Raw genomic sequence first — 18239 nt, 5'->3', positions numbered from 1 at the left:
TTGCTCCGCAGCATGTGGGATCTTCCTGGACCAGGGCTTGAACCCGTGTCCCCTGCATTGGCAGGTGGATTCTTAACCACTGCGCCACCAGGGAAGCCCCTGTCGTTTTATGCTAGCCATTTTCTCAATTCTTATGTGAAATAATGTAGGAGTATAATAAATGTATACCTTATTATTTAAGATTACTAAAGAAGCATTATTTAAGATTTATTTATTAAGATTATACTTCATTACCTAAGATTATTTAGAGAGAGAAAAATATAGTAAAACGTGCTTCTAACCTTAAATTTTCTCATTGACTGATAAAGTCTTCCAAGGTTTCCATAGTGTTTTGCAGTCTGTACATTAAATTCCCCAAAAGCTTTTTTAGCTAGCTGGAGTGAAGACAGGTGCAAATCATGAGCTTCTTGAAGCAACCTCTGTTCAGTTTCTTTATTATGACAGTCAATTGCAATCTCCTCTAAAATAAGTGCTGAATAAGAAGGCAATAAAATTAGTGCATTTCCAAACCATGTATCAAAGCTAATCAGAACATAAAATTTAAAACTAAATTTTACAAATGTTAGTTGTATATACTTATATATGCTTATGGTTTAGAACCATAAACCATATCCCATACCACAGAACTGGTGAAGATGAAAGTATTCCATTTTAATGAAAAAATACACTTTTGGGGTCATTCTATTATGCACAGTATAATGAATTTCAAATTTAAGAAAAACAATGGTATACAACAAATTATTTTGCAGAATTACTCTCTATTTTACCAGACCTGTTATGCTTTGCTGATGTGAATTTGTTGTTTAAGCAAATACAAGGAAGATAAGAACAAAGAGGCAAATTTTTTAAAGTTGTCAAGGAGTACCTAAGCACTGTTGAAAATTTTGAAACCACACTTTGTAAATTATATAACCTTTAACCAAATACAACTAAAAGAACTGGTTTCCTCCTAACTCATTTGACCAATCAAACCAGGCAAGAAGATAACTTTAAAGTCCCATTCAAGACCCTCAAATTCCATTTAAAGTCTTAAAAACACATATTCTTTTACCAGGCAATTTTATTTCTAGGAAAATTGTCCATGTGCACAAAAGTAAAAAGAGATTTAGTTCACTGTAGCATTTTTAAAGAACAAAAGGTTAAAAAACAATTTAAAGGTCCAATAAGACAGGTGAGGTTAAGAACATTAGAAAAAAAGATATATACCTACATGTACTGAAATGGGAAAATGTTGATAATATATTAATTGAACAAAGCAGATTATAGAACAAAAAAAAACTATTCACTCATTTCAGCATTTGAAGAAAGAAAAGTCTAAAAAAATATTCACCAAAATGTTGATTCTGGATTGATGAGATTTCAGGTAACTTAATTTTTTCTCTTTTCTAACTTTTAATTTTTGACATTAATCATGTATTACATGCATGACTTTAAAAATGCAAACCTAGAGGGGAGGTAAAACCCAGTTCCAGAATTAAGGTAAAAGTTATCCAATATGCATGGAATTTACCACATGGGTGACCCAATCATGTTGGCAAAATGAAAGCCTTGGTAGTGATTTGCAGAAGAGTTAATGAGAAAAGAAGAAAGTGGTATGTGGTAAGAGCCTTACAACATTAAGGGTAACCTGATATGAAACTGAGTTTCAGAAGCTTGCATGATAAAACTGAAGGTATGAGAAAAACCCATCTTCAGTTTCCTACCCATGTCACTGCACAGTAATAATTTGTGATTCTTCCATCCTCTCCACAAAAGAAAGGAATGAATGAATGAATGAATGAGTGAAAGGAAAGAGAGGAAAGAAGGTAGGAAAAGGTAAAGAAAGAGGCAAAAGAAATGTATTCTGGCCTATTAACAATGTTATATGAGAGAAGTGAACAACCTTTCATTATGAACCACTGTAAATTCTTAGAGTTCTAGGCAAATACTTTAAATCAGTGAATTGGCTATTTTAGTAATATGCAGTCTAATCCTGAGGAAATAAACAAATACCCGTATTTTATACCATATACCATCGATTTTAAAGTATCAGAGAGTAGACATCTATTATAATTGACAGCAAAAGAAATCTTAAAAAAAAAAAAAAAAAATATATATATATATATATATATATATAGAGGAGACTAGACTACAAAGGGTACCTTTCACCCTCTTTGAAGAAGCCAAAAGAAGATGATCTTCAGGTAGGATGTGGGTAATGATACCAATAGCTCTTTCTGCATGAAATCTGCAATACAGATAGATATACTCTGGCATTTCTTTTCTTTTAAGTTACAAATAATTTAAGCATTTAAAAAAATCACAATTTATAATATAATACTGAGAGAATTTCTAAAACTATCTGTGGAAAAGGACCAGTTTTTTGTTTGTTTTAAAGTTCCAATCTTTTGTAGACTGAACTTTTAAACATCCAGTGGATTCCCATCTCCCTCAGAATCAACTGTGAAGTTGCTATCACAGCCTATAAGGCTCAATATAATATGATCTTTCACTGGGCTACCTCTCTGACCTCACCTCCTACCATTCTCAGAAACAATCCCCTCTTTTCCTTCCAGGCACACAGGAACTGCAGTTTTCTGAACATGTAAAGCACGTGCTCACCTATGACTCCTGCACTCGCTTTACTGTCTCTCTGTAGTGGCTGTCCCCTGAATATCCACATGGCTTACCCTCACTGAACTCCTTCCAGACCAGCCTATACAAAAGACCCTAAAATATCTACCATCATTCTTTAAACTCTTAGCTTACTTTATTCTTCTTCATAGCATGTATTCTCACCTGACATGTTTGGTTATTTGTTCATGGCCCATCTCGTCAAACAGAAGGCAAGCTGTTTGTCTATTTTATCTGTCAGTTCCTCTCAAACGACTCCACGCCTTCTATTCCCATCTTCCAGGTAATCATTAATTTTCTCAGATCTGTCTTCCAATTCACTGTCTCTTTAGTTGTGTCTAATCTGCTGTTTAACTTGTCTACTGAGTTTTAATGTCAATGACTATTTTCCAATTCCAGCTATTATAATGTATTTTTATAATAAAAGTGCTTATTAAGATAATTCATACCAACACAATTCACCCATTTAAAGTGTACAATTGAAGGTTTTTAGTATATTACAGAGTTATGTACCCATCACAATTAATTTCAGAATATTTTCATGACCTCAGAAAGAAACCTTGTGCCCTTTAGGAGTCAATTCGTTTTCCTCCAACTCCACCAGCCCTAGGCAACCACCAACTTACTTTCTGTTTCTACATGTTCGCCTGTATCTAGATATTTCATATAAATGAAATTATACAATATGTGGTCCTTTCTAACTGGCTGCTTTCACTTCGCACAACGTTTTAAAGGTTCATTCATGCTGTAGCATGAATCAGTTGTTTTATTTTTATTTTTTTAATTGAAGTATAGTTGATTTACAATGTTGTGTTAGTTTCAGGTGTATGGCCAAGTGATTCAGTTACACATACATATATATCTATTTTTTTTCAGATTCTTTTTCCCTTATAGGTTATTACAAAATACTGAGTATAGTTCCCTCAGTTGTTTTATTTTTAAATCTGCCTTTTTTTCTTCATTTTCCCTCCAAAATATTACTGATTCCTTCTTTTATATCAGCATCAGCACATTTTTTTCTGTAAAGGGCCATATAGTAAATATCTCAGATTATGTGGCTACACTCTGTCCCAACTACTCAACTCTGCTGTTATAGCATAAAAGGAACCATAGACAATACATGAGTGCACGAGCATTGCTATGTTCCAATAAACCTTTATTTTGCCTTCAGGCCATAGTCTGTCATCCCATTTTATATCTTTAAACATTTAAGAAACCTTACTTTATAGTATCAGCCATAAAGTTCTGTTAACTGATACTTTTAGTGTTCTAATCTTGATAATTATGTCTGCTGACTAACCCATGGGGGAAATGTTCCCTTATTTAAATATTTTTTATGATGAGTTCATCTCAGGTACAGCTAGATCTATGGGAAGTCTGTATGGCTTGGACGGAAGGTTAATTATTTCCAAGAGTTTTGCATTTTCTCCTGAAAAGCATCCCAGGAGAACTAGCAGTCCCAAAGTGCTTCTTAATGTTTTCCTCAGTTTGGGGGTTCCTGCATGCATGATGCCCAAACACAACGTAGACATCTATAAATTATAAATTCCCCTATGAGGCTCCTTTTTTTTTCAACTGAGGGCCCAACTTAAGTTGGAGAAATTTCCATGTCACCTCTCTTGCCAGTGGGCAGTTTTTTTCCCTAGTCTACTCTTTCTCCAAGGGTGTAGCCTTGATCTTGGCTTCATGTGAGGGTTTCACTTCTAAGCCACAGCTTCCTATGGGCTAAATGCCTTGTCTCTTAAACCCAGGATTGCTGTTCAACCAAGGTTACAGAAACTTCTAAGCCTTCTAAGCCTTTCCACCCCAGAACACTCATACTGTAGTTCATGCCTACCCTTTTTGGATTTTAGTCCATTACTGGCCCTTGGGGATTTCTTTTCTCTCTTACAAGCTCAGTTATGCATTTAAAAAGATGACTGTTACATTATTCAGTACTTCTGCATGTTATGAGCAAGTTTTTATGTTAAGTCTGTCATTTAACCAGACACTACTGTATTAGTCAAAGAAAAATTACTGAAGGAGACACTTAAAAAATAAGTCATATTCTATATGGAGATATATGTCTCAACATTAAACCACATAAGATCTAAACAAATGGCTTATAAATTGATATGATTTTAAATGACTTCAAGAACATTTCAGGTATCTTGTTAAAGTTCCAGGAGGACAAATTTAATCCATAAGATACACTGAAAAGTATTGTATTAGGAAAAAACAAAACAAAATATAGCAACACATCCCTCACGGAAAAGGAAAGTGGAACTTACAGTGCATTGTCAAATTTCCCAGAGCTATACTGGTGAACATAAGAAGAATAAGCCAAGTCTTCATGAGCTGTTGCTACATGGATATTTTTGCCACCAAACACTGACTGCCGAATGTCAAGGGCTGCCTGAAAGAGTCATGAGAATAACTGGTAATACTGTGAATCCTTAAAAGACACTACCCAGTTAAATTAAGCATCCTAGTAATTTAAATATATATTCTATATACTCAATCCCATCAGTTTTGAAAAAAGTCCTGCTGTATTTAAATCACAACAGAACATAAAATTCACCTGCAGCCTGATTTTCTAAAGAGTAAGTCTGACTTAAAAGGCAATGGCTTAATAATAAAAATCATTCACAGGTCTTAGGAATTACATTAGTGTTTTTCTCTATGTCCTCTTCAGAAGTAAACTATAAAATCAAGGATACCTTGTCCAGAGCGATGGCGTAACACATCACTTTCCTGAGACTGACTGAGATAAGGCCTAAAATAATTGCTATCAAGCCTCCTTGCTACTGCAAAGGCAGCTATAATGATTTGTGCTAAATCAACAACAAAGACAAGCCATCATCTCGGTAAACGAAAAATGGAAAACTACTCTTAAATACTGACCCACAACCCCCGAACTTTTTTCCTGGATGATTCTCTTTAATTCCTAAAACATAAAGTTTTAAGCCTTCTAGGTATTATTTAGTAAAATAATGGAGTACCATATATGAGGAAGGGCTCAGAAAGAGTTATTTTTAGATAGTGGTTTATACATCACAAATTACAGGTCAGCAAGTCAATTTAGGTTCAAAGAAAAAAAGTGTAACTATTAACATACCTGATAAATTGCAACAGACTGACAGATATTATCTACATTGAGTAAGTAGAACCCATAATCTAGCAGTGTATCAGAATATTTTGGGTGTTTGGATCCAAAATGATCCCTATAAAAAGATACAAAACTATTAGGATATAAAGTAGAAATAAACAATTTGAAATGGTATTTTTAATAACAATCACCTACCGTGCCAAATACACTGCATGCTTAATTAACTGTTCTGCCTTCTTAAATTCACGTTTTACAACACAAGCCTAAAGATAAAGTGAAAAATTGTTAAATAACTCTGAAACAGTTAGTGTGTTGAAACACGTATGGCTTATATATTGATATAGTCAAACTATAATGGTTGAAAAAAGCATCTTCAAACATAAATAGAATGGTTCTATTTGTAATTTCTTTCCTTCCAAGTATTTGAAAATTCCATTATAAACAGATCTGTACATATCCTGGGAAATTACAAAACTTAAAATTTTGATAGTCATACCCAGAACAAACCTGTTATAACAAAGTCACCTTAAAGAGCTGGTATACTCCCATCCTTACATATTATTAAAACAGAGGCGGGGAGGGTTCACCGTATTATTTCCTAAGGTACTTATTTATATCCCCGTTCTACAGTGGCTTACAACTATTTTGTAGTTTTCCATCTAATAACTTTTTTTAAAAAAAATAGTTATTTATTTATTTATTTTATTCATGGCTGTGTTGGGTCTTCGTTTCTGCGCGAGGGCTTTCTCCAGTTGCGGCAAGTGGGGACCACTCTTCATCGCGGTGCGCGGGCCTCTCATTATCGCGGCCTCTCTTGCTGTGGAGCACAGGCTCCAGACGCGCAGGCTCAGTAATTGTGGCCCACGGGCCCAGCCGCTCCGCGGCATGTGGGATCTTCCCAGACCAGGGCTCGAACCCGTGTGCCCTGCATTGGCAGGCAGACTCACAACCACTGCGCCACCAGGGAAGCCCTAATAACTTTTAAATGCACAGAATTCCAAGTATTTCTATTGCTTCTTAAAATATTTTGATTCATGAGAAAGCCAGTAGTCTTTAACTGTAAATATTATTTGCATACAGAAATGTAAATCTTGCATATATATTAAGCTGTCTTTATATTAAATGTATATTCAATGTTTTAAATTAATTAAAAACATATTAATGTCTCTTCTAGCTCTAATAATAACCTGAATATTTATGCTGTTTACTTGCTCTATAAATTTCACAGAAATCTTCAACTCTTCTAAATCTATAATTTTAGAATAATTCTTCTAATTGAAATTTCCGTAAGTAAAACCAACCAAAATGGAATATTCAAAACTAAAAAAACCTCTGGGTAGAAAGAGTATATCTGAAAAGTACATCAATGCTTCAAAGCCTCAGTGTACCAAAGCAGCAATTTTTAAATATTACTAAATGGCTTCAAAGACTTAATGCATTTTTTTTTACAGAGTAAGAAGAAACTAGAGGAAAAATCAAGTAAGTATTGCCTACCCAGTCAAGAAAAAAAAAGCTATCACACTGTGACACTGCCAATAGTGTGACTAAAAGATTTATTACCAGTCTATCTTTTAGGAGAAAAGTGACGAAAGCCCAAACAACCATGACATAAGGAATTCAGGTTGCTGTAAAGGTTTAAGAAAGAAGCCAGATTTCTAAAACTGAGCAGAGAAACTTAGAAAATAGACTTTGTTATCCATGAGTATGCAATACCTAATTTGGTAAATAGTAGGTTAATTTACACAAATTTAAAGTTTACTAAATCCTATAATCCATTTAATAATTTCAACATTATATTCACCTTAGAAGCTTGTCTTAAAACATCCACCACGACTTTGACTGGTAAGCCTGTTGTGATTTCTTTCATTGCCTCAATGCACCATTTGTATGCCTAAAAAATATTTACAGAAGAGCAAAACCTGTGATATAGCAAATTGACAATATTTAATGAAGTGATTATGAATTTTTCCTGCAAGCTTGCAAGTACTTGAATAAGAACACATACAAAATATTTACACTTAAAATTTTCTCTCAGAGGCTGAGTCTTCTTGAAAGTGTAAGTTTGTTACATTTTTCTTTGGATATGTGACACATATTCAGGAAATCAGAGGCACGTTCTTTGTGGCCCAGAAGCCTTTGCACATACCGTCCGCTCTGCCTTAAAATACATTCCCCTCCTCCCTCCGACCCCTTAAACCACCTGAGTTGTCCTTCAGGTTTCAGCCCTAGACTAGGTTTCCTGTACTTTCCTTCCCCTACTGTAACACTTATTATTTTGTATCTTAATTGCTTGTTTAGTTGAGTGCTTACTTTGTGCCAATTATTGTTCTAAGCACTTTATGTGCACTAACACATGTAAATGACACAACACCCCTTTGAGATATGTACTATTATTATAGGAAAACGAGGTGCAGAGAGATTAAGTACTAGGCAATGTGCTGGCACATAGGTATCTGTTGGGGAGCACAACAGAAGATGTCCTTCGTCTCCTAGTGCTTAGTGGGGAAAAAAAGCAAAATAAATTACTTTAGATAGTAAGCACTGCTTCAAAGAAACAAAATAATATTATGAAGGGGGTCACAGAAAATGTGGGGAAAACACATTGAAAATATTAGAAAGTAAACATCTGTTTTCCTCTGTAAGCTTCCATCTCTTCCATTCCACCTAAAAGATGTAGCTATTCAGAAGCAATTTTGATGCAAAAAGGAAATATATGCGATTTAGGCCAAAAAACCTGATTTGTTTGTAAGATACTAAATAAGCTGATTTTGTTCCAGAATAAGAACGTAAACAAAATCTGTGGTAAGTTGTAATACTGCTTTTAAAATATTTACTGCCCCTCCTCGGGGAAAGAGAAACTTCCCTTCCACATTAAAGATGAGGATGGTTATGTGAGTTCCTTTAGCCAAAATATTAATTAAAATATAAGCAGAGGTGAAACGTGGCATTTCTGGGAGAAAGCTCTAAGAACCAGTAATCCCCTCCCCATAATGTTTCTGCCTCTGCTCAAGGCTGATAATGTTCTGGATAGAAGCTGCTCCACAACACAGGGTTTTGAACGAAGTACAGATGTGACGTTAAGCAGAGCCACAGAGATCCCAAGACGGGATGTAGCATGAGCAAGACATAAACGTTTATTATTCCAAGTCAGTGCTGTTTGGAGGTTGATATGACCTTAGCACAAGCTAGCCTACATGGACTAATAACAGAATACGGTGATACTTCATCAAACTACTGATACATCCTCAAGATTTGTGTACTTTTCTGTAGATACAATGACAAATTTATAAACTATCAAGATTATCCAAGAAACATCTACAGACTTAAATATTCCTCATGAATGTGCGAGTTGCAAAGATCATGAATAAGACACGGTATGACACCCCAGTTCAAATGTTCAGAAAGAAAATAACTGTCAATTAAATAGTAACTGCCTAGTAAAGAAAGGAGAAACTGGTGGGACTTCCCTGGTGGTCCAGTGGGTAAGACTCTGCCCTCCCAATGCAGGGGCCCTGGGTTCAATCCCTGGATGGGGAACTAGATCCCACATGAGGCAACTAAGAGTCCGCATGCCGCAACTATGAGCCCGCGTGCCGCAACTAAACATGCCGCAACAAGGATCCTGAGTGCCGCAATGAAGACGCAGTGCAGCCAAGATAAGTAAATAAATAAAAATAAATATTAAAAAAAAAAAAGAAAGAAAGTGGAAACTGGTGAATAAAAGGTACTTTTCTTCCACTGAATACGTCGGGGAGTCTGGACATATTAAGGTGGGTCTGGAGCTGGGTACATGAGTAGAAAATGGCAAGATATGACTCACTTTATAGAACAGAAAGAAGGATGCAGGGCAGTATGAAAAACGAGGATGAAAAGAAACAATGAAAGAGGAAACAGAGATGGCCAAGATGAGGAGGACATATGCAGAGAGATAAAAAGATGGTGGGGCACCTGAAGAATTTTTCTTTTTCTTTTGGGCGTACCATGCGGCTTGCGGGATCTTAGCTCCCCAATCAGGGACTGAACCTGGGGCCCCGGCAATGAAAGCACTGAGTCCTAACCACTGGACCACCAGGGAATTCCCAGAAGAACTTTTAAGGTAGGCATTTCTAATACTTGAACTGTTGCTGTTTACTTCATTCTCATTTCTAGTAAAGGCTATCCACACAAAGGCCCTCTGTGAATGGGGTTCTTTGTTTTTGGTATGTGAAAATCATAGAAAGGGGCCAAATTCTATATCTGGGTCAACAAGCTATGGAATAGTCTGCATAAAAGGGGCGGCAAAATAATCCATCGACAGAACGAGTTCAGCAGACATAGGAATTCAGCATTAAAAATAACCGGAAGAACTTACATAAACCTCCTGAGAAAATGCAGGCATGCTGATAAGGATTTTAGCTTTTAACACGTACACTTAATGACTTAAAAAAATTTCCCCCCAACTTTATTGACATATAACTGACAAATAAAAACTGTATATATTTAAGGTGTTCATGATGACTTGATATACATATACACTGTGAAATGACTGTCACAATCTAATTAACACAGCCATCACCTCACACTGTTGCCTTTTTTGTGCGTGATGAGCACACTTAAGACCTACTCTTAGCAAGTTTCAAATACACAATACAGTATTAACTACACTCACCACACTGTACGTTAGATCCTCAGAACTTACTCATCTTATAATGAATTGTTAAGCTTTCAAAAATAGTTAATGCAAACAATGAGGCATGCCTATTAGAATGGCGAAAATCTAAAACATTGACAACACCAAATGCTAGCAAGGATATGGAGCAACAGGAGCTCGCATTCACTGCTGGTGGGAATGTATACTGGTACAGACAGTTTGGCAGTTCCTTAAAAAACTTATACTCTCACCATACGATTCAACAAATGCATTCCTTGATGATACCTCTTAGATATTAAAAGCAGGATGATCCTAGCACTGGGATTATAAACATCACTTCACAATTATTCTAGAATTCTCCAGTTTCACTTCTAATGGTGACGTTCCTTTAAATATGGAACATACATGTATTTATATTACAGGGTAAAAATTGAGATAGGGATAATTTTAAAATATGAAAGCTAAATGACAGCTATCTGAGAGCATAAAGTAACTATGATATTCTTCCATAAATAAAGGAGTTACGCTTACACAGCTCACTTCTCAACTATGTATTCATCAGCACCAAAGCCTTAATTTAACAGTATAAAGCCAAGAATGAGGCTATCTTTCTCATAATGCAGAAACAGAAGCAAAACAATGCAATAAAGTATAAATAAAATCTAGGTTCCCACTGAAACGAATGCCTTCAAGTTATGAGAGTTCACCCAGAGCTACACATCCAATAAAAAAGCACCTATTAAAGGTTCATTTAACAGAGCATGCCCTCAAAATAATTTAGGCAGAGATACATTTGGTCAAATTAAAAACAAACACAAAAACAGGCTCTAAACTGTGTATGTATGTTTAAAATTCATCTCACAGAATAATCCTTTTGCCTAATTTAAAATATTCCATTACAAATGTATATTGCTTTAAGTAAACCTAATATGTCAAAATGAGATCTATTAAAACAAATATGACATTATATGATTTATCTTTTGTTTTATAGATACTTACTGGTCACAGTGAAATGTTCTTCAAAACACTCACCTCATCATAGTGACTTTTTGCAAACAGGAGTGCACACAGTTCTCCATAGAGCGCGGCTCTGTTTGCTTGCTGGCCATGTTTTGAGAGTTTATCCATGTATGTCTGAGCTAACTTAAATGTTTCTTCACCCAAATGATATTTGCAGTTTCCATTTCGCACATGAAGCAATCTGCAGAAGCACAAATAACATTACTCTATTTCTGATAGCTATTTCCAGCATGGTAGAACTGATAACCTCTTACTGATCACTATGTAGCACCCAAATGAGTTAAGGTCGCGAGACAGAAGAAATGAGGCAGCACTGGAAAACAATCGTCCGGCTGAAGCTGGGACCGACTAATGCACAGAAAAAAGTATATGCTCGTTCCAGAAAGCTACCTATGGTTATCTCATCCAACTTTGATTCCTTATCTTCTCTAAATATTTTGTGTATTTGTGCACTTACCATGTGCTACATCTATCACTTAATTCTTTTTGTTCCAAATCCCAAAGTAATGCAGTTTCATTATAAAAAATTTGGAAAACAATGAAGACAATAAAAATCAACATGAAATTCTATTACCTACCATTACTTTCCATTCTTTTTTTTAGGATATTCGTGCAACCCTTGATCAGTTACCACTCATTTTATGTTGCTTCATAAAAGTTGTTTTTACTTATCTTTCCAGTAAGATAAGTTCACTGAAAATAGTGGTACTGCCAGTTCTTTCTTTTATAACCTTTATCCTCTATGGTGGAAAAATACAGAATTCTTTATACAAAGTATCTGTAAAACCATGCTATCTAGTTTGTTGTTGTTGTTTTTTTAATATTTATTTATTTAGGCTGCACTGGGTCTTAGTTGTGGCACGTGGGATCTTTAGTTGCGGCATGTGGACTCTTAGTTGTGCCATGCGAACTCATAGTTACAGCATGCATGTGGGATCTAGTTCCCCAACTAGGGATCGAACCCAGACCCCCCCGAACTGGGAGCGTGGAATCTTACCCACTGGACCACCAGGGAAGCCCCAAAACCGTGCTATCTAGTGATATGTAAGAGTAGTAAAATGCTTTAGGTCAGAATGAGGTCAAGATAGCAACAGACTATACCTCTGTATAGACCATACAAGACAGGAGAACACAGTGAGGACTGGACATATATTTATGTATCTATTATAATGTTGGCTAAAACATTATGTCCATATATTATGCTGAACATTATGTCCATATATCATGACAATTTTCTGAAAATGCTCAGCCCTGAGAGGGAACAAAATATAAACGTAATCTAAAAGAAAACCAAGTATTAAAAAAAGAAAACCAAGTATGAAGAGGTTAGGAAGCATTCTTCAGGAGTATTAAATAAAACCCAGATACTTAAAATCTAATTTTTATATCTATTCCAAAAATATTAACAGATCAATGACCCAAGATGAGAAACACTCTAACAGTCTTCTGATGTCTACCATTCCGTTGTACAGTGAGAAAAAAGAGAGTACTTTTAATTTACTTTTTTAAAAATTGAAGTCCAGCTGATTTACAATGTTGTGTTAATTACTGCTGTACAGCAAAGTGACTCTGTTATACATATATATATACATTCTTTTTCATATTCTTTTCCACTATGGTTTAATCACAGGATACTGAATATAGTTCCCTGTGCTAGACAGTAAGACCTGTTGTTTATCCATTCTATATATACCAGTTTGCATCTGCTAATCCCAAACTCCCAATCCATTCCTCTCCCACTCCCCTCCCCCCTTGGCAGCCACCAGTCTATTCTAAAAGAGAGTAATTTTAAATTATCAGTACTATTCAATAAGGTGGCAAATATTACACAATGCCACTGTGTATCCTCCCAACACTCACAATACAGTTATCTGCTTTTAGAAAAGACTAAAACCCTCACATAAAACAATACAGTATTGAAGTTAATAAAAAGTTCTGGGGACTTCCCTGGTGGCCCAGTGATTAAGAATCAGACTTCCAATGCAGGGGACCTGGGTTCGATCCCTGGTCGGGGAACTAAGATCCCACATGCCGCAGGGTAACTAAGCCCGCACGCCACAACTACTGAGCCCGAGCGCTCTGGACCCCGAGCGCCACAACCAGAGAGCCTGCGCACCACAACTACTGAGCCCACGCGCCACAACCAGAGAAGCCCGCACGCCGCAATGAAGAAGAATCTACACACCACAACGAAGACCCAGTGCGGCCCAAAAAAATCTGAATGGAGTATCTTTCATATTACAAAATTTCAACTTAAAGAAGAAATATATATAATTATCAGGCAACTCTAGAATGGTGAGTTGATTAGATTTATATTTTTAAGCAGAAATATAAAAGTAGAAAAAATGTTTTGTATACAGGCAACTTTTCATGCTAAAGTAAGTACACTCATACAGAATAAAGAGACAATTATCACTTGACAGTCAAATTGCTGATCTAATGACCAAGCAGTCTGCAATGATTCCTGTCACTATGAAAAAAAAAGTGAAATCTAGTAAAAGACTATAGTAAAAAGAAATATGTACTTCAGAGGATAAAGTTTTCAGAGACTCTCATAGTCAAGTATTGACTGAACACCTATATGTGCCAGTCATTTCTATTTCTCTAGGTGCAAGGGATATAGTGGCAAACAGGAGAGAAAGAATCCATGACCATAAGAAGCTTCATTCTAATAACGGAGGCACTATACAATGGGGGAAAGACAGCCTCTTCAATAAATGGTGTTGAGAAAACTGGACAGCTACATGCAAAAGAATCAAACTGGACTACTTGCTTATACCATAAAAAATAAATTCAAACTGGATTAAAGGCTTAAGTGTTAAGTCCTGAAACCATAAAACTTCTAGAAGAAAACATAGGTAGTAAGCTCTCTGACATCAGTCTTACTAATTTTTTTTTTTGGATATATCTCCTCAGGCAAGGGAAACAAAATCAAGAGTAGACAAATGGGACCACATCAAACTACAAAGCTTTTGCACAGCAAGGAAAACTATCAAAAACCCAAAAAGGCCACCTACTGAATGGGAGAGGATACTTGCAAACAATATATCTGGTAAGGGGTTAATATCCAAAATATACAAAGAACCCATACAACTCAACATCAACAAAACAAACAACCCGATTAAAAAATGGGCAAAGATCCTGGGTATTTACCCAAAGAAAACAAAAACACTAATTAGAAAAGATATATGCACCCCTATGCTCATTGCGGCATTATTTACGACAGCCAAACCATGGAAGCTACCTAAGTGCCCATCAATAGATAATGGATAAAGAAGATGTGGTATATACACACAGTGGAATATTGGCCATAAAAAAGAATGAAACCTTGCCATCTATGACAACATGGATGGAACCAGAGGGTATTATGCTAAGTGAAATAAGTCAAGACAGAGAAAGACAAACACTGTATGACTTCACTTATAGGTGGAATCTAAAAAACAAAACAAATGAACATAACAAAACAGAAACAGAGTTACAGACAAAGAGAATGAACAGGTGGTTACCAGAGGGGAAGGGGGTAGGGAAAGAAATAGGTGAGGGAGATTAAGAGGTACAAACTTCCAGCTGCAAAATAAATGAGTCACAGGTATGAAATGTGCAGTACAGGGAATACAGTCAATAACTGTAATATCTTTGTATGGTGACACATCATAACTAGACTTATCTGGTGATAATTTAGGTTGTATAGAAATACCGAATCACTATGTTGTGTAACAGGAACTAACATAGTGTTGTAGGTCAATTATACATCAAAAACAAACTCATGGAAAAAGAGATCAGATTTGTGATTAACAAAGGTAAGAGGTGGGGGGAGGGGGAATTGGACGAAGGCAGACAAAAAGTACAAACTTCCAGTTATAAGATAAGTAAGTACTAGGGATATAATTTATAACATGATAAATTAACACTACTGTATGTTATATATGAAAGTTGTTAAGAGTAAATCTTAAGAATTTTCATCCCAAGGAAAAAATTTTTTTCTATTTCTTTAATTTTGTATCTGTATGAAATGATAGATGCTCACTAAACTTGTGATAATCATTTCACAATGTATCTAAGTCAAATCATTTTGTTGTACACCTTAAACTTACACAGTGCTATATGTCAATTATATCTCAATAAAGCTGGAAGAAAAAAAAAGCTTCATTCTCGTGGGGAAAAGTTTATTAGGCAGACACACACCAATTAAGACAAAGATAAATGCTATGAAGATGATAAAAATAGGGTGATATGATCAAAGCCTTCTTAAAGGAAGGGCTTAGGGTAGACAGGGAAGAATTCTCTTGCGGAGGTAACATTTGAGTTGACACTTAATGATGAAGAAGCAATCATGTGCAGATCTGGGGGAAGCATGTTCCAAAAAGAAGGAATAATGAGTGCAAAAGCCCTGAGAAAGGGAAAAAAAATCTGGCATAATCAAAGAACAGTAATAAGGCCAATGTGTCTGGAGTATTTCTTTCAAAAATAAATTTATTTATTTATTTATTTAAATTTTTGGCTGTGTTGGGTCTTCGTTGCTGTGCACGGGCTTTCTCCAGTTGCAGCGAGCGGGGGCCACTCTCCGTTGCGGTACACAGGCCTCTCACCGCGGTGGCCTCTCCCGCTGCAGAGCATGGGCTCCAGGCACATGGGCCTCAGTAGCTGTGGCTCGTGGGCTTAGCTGCTCCGCGGCATGTGGGATCCCCCCGGGTCAGGGATGGAACCCGTGTCCCCTGCATTGGCAGGCGGACTCCCAACCACTACGCCACCAGGGAAGCCCGTCTGGAGTATTTTGAATAACAGATTATATAAAGAGAGATGAGAAAGTAGAGAAAAGAAAGATTTTTATAGGGTCTTACTGGCCATGGTAAGTCATTTGGGTTGCAAAAGTGAGATTACTTGATTTATGCTGTAGAACAACACTATCTAATAGAACTTTCTGAAATGTTCTATACCTGCTCTGCTCAATTTGGTAGCCACAAGCGGCTACTGAGTATCTGAAATCTGCCTAGTGTGACTGAGGACTGACTTTAAATTTTTAATGTTAATTAATTTTTTTTTAATTTTTAAAATTTATTTATTTATTTATTTTTGGTTGCATTGTGTCTTCGTTGCTGCGTGCGGGCTTTCTTTAATTGTGGCAAGCGGGGTCTACTCTTTGTTGCGGTGCACGGGCTTCTCATTGCAGTGGCTTCTCTTGTTGTGGAGCACAGGCTCTAGGTACGTGGGCTTCAGTAGCTGTGGCACATGGGCTCAGCAGTTGTGGCGCATGGGCTTAGTTGCTCCGTGGCATGTGGGATCTTCCTGGACCGGGGCTCAAACCGGTGCCCCCTGCACTGGCAGCATATTGTTAACCACTGCGCCACCAGGGAAGTCCCATAATGTTAATTTAAATAGTCACATATGGTTAATGGCTACCATACTGAACAGTGCAACTCTAGAAAGATTGCTCTGGTTGCAGTGTGGAGAATGGATTACAGTAAAGCCAAGAGTGGAAGCAAGGCAACCAGGACAGAAGATACTACAAAAGTCCAGAAAAAAAACCCTTGAGAAAAAAAGGATTGGTATAAGAAATACAGATTTGATAGTTATCCAAATGGCTGAATGAGAAAAAAGTTAAATTTAGAGAATGAAAAGAACAGTGGTCACCAATCATTTCTACAATACTAAGAACTGCATTTCCAGCAAACTTCACTATAGGTATTCTGCCTAAAAATTAGTTTCTGGAAATTATTTACTAATTGGTGGGGGTAGCAAACTACATGTTTTATGCCAGAAAAGCACAGCTTGATATTTTCTCCAGTCTCCGCTGATGATCTATTGAAACAAAAGGGCAAATTCAACATATGGAGACTCTTCAGGGTCTGTGTGTCCATCTGGGCTGACAATGAGCAGGATGCAGGATCCAAAAAACTTTTGGTCCAACTGAGGATCTAATTTTGCCTCAACGTTCAGCCTAACAAAAAGGCAGGTTCTCAAGGCTCTCCAAATGTGGCACTACCATGTAAGCACAGTATTTTATTTTAATAGATTTAAAGATAGATTTTATTTTCTAGAGCAGTTTTAGATTCACAGCAAAACTGAGAAGATAGAGATTTCCCATATACCTCTAACCCCACAGTATTTTATTTTTATGACAATGTAAAATCATAGCTACTTGATCAATAGCTATTATCAAAAGCAATTACTATGGGACTTCCCTGGTGGTGCAGTGGTTAAGAATTCACCTGCCAATGCAGGGGACATGGGTTCGATCCCTGGTCCGGGAAGATCCCACATGCCATGGGGCAACTAAGCCCGTGTGCCAAAGCTACTGAACCTGCAATCTAGAGTCCACGAGCCACAACTATTGAAGCCTGCACGCCTAGAGCCCGTGCTCTGAAACAAAAGCCACCTGAATGAGATGCCTGCACACTGCAACGAAGAGTAGCCCATGCTCGCCACAACTAGAGAAAGCCTGTGCACAGCAATGAAAACCCAACACAGCCAAAAATAAATAAATAAATTTTAAAAATAAATTTAAAAAAGCAATTACTATTTAATTAGTTAAGTTATTCATTGTTTGAAGTGGAAAATATACAAATCTAGAGGTCACTAGTTTATAAATATATTTACTATAAGATTGAGCAAGATGACTAGTTAGATCCTCATTAGATAGACACGACAAAAATAAAATCTTAAAAGTAAACCCAAAGGAAAAAATCTCTCTCCTGCTTATGCAAGCATATTTTCCGATGAACTACTTACGAATTTTACAAATAAATGATAAACTGAAAGGGGAGGGTTGGGTAATTAAAAAAAAAAAAGACTGGTGGGCTTTTAAAAAAATTGTGGTGAAATGTATAACATGAAATTTGTCATATTAACCATTTTTAAATGTACAGCTTGGTGGTATTCATTATATTT

At 36.4% G+C, this 18239-nt stretch overlaps 1 protein-coding gene across 1 annotated transcript in view; it reads right to left on the bottom strand.

Moving 5' to 3' along the window:
* Window positions 1-18239, bottom strand: part of APPBP2 (amyloid beta precursor protein binding protein 2) — a 72261-nt gene that overhangs the window by 8411 nt on the left and 45611 nt on the right. The window contains exons 5-11 of the mRNA XM_068530379.1: window positions 11364-11532; window positions 7503-7592; window positions 5897-5964; window positions 5711-5816; window positions 4884-5008; window positions 2142-2227; window positions 282-472 (exon numbers count right to left, since the gene is read on the bottom strand). Of these exons, the coding sequence (XP_068386480.1) occupies window positions 282-472; window positions 2142-2227; window positions 4884-5008; window positions 5711-5816; window positions 5897-5964; window positions 7503-7592; window positions 11364-11532 (835 nt within the window). The remainder of the gene's footprint in view (window positions 1-281; window positions 473-2141; window positions 2228-4883; window positions 5009-5710; window positions 5817-5896; window positions 5965-7502; window positions 7593-11363; window positions 11533-18239) is intronic.

The sequence above is a fragment of the Eschrichtius robustus genome, chromosome 20 (assembly GCF_028021215.1).
Source record: "Eschrichtius robustus isolate mEscRob2 chromosome 20, mEscRob2.pri, whole genome shotgun sequence".
Lineage (NCBI taxonomy): Eukaryota > Metazoa > Chordata > Mammalia > Artiodactyla > Eschrichtiidae > Eschrichtius > Eschrichtius robustus.
The sequence above is the reverse complement of the archived record's forward strand: the minus strand, read 5'-3'. Positions and strand labels throughout refer to the sequence as shown.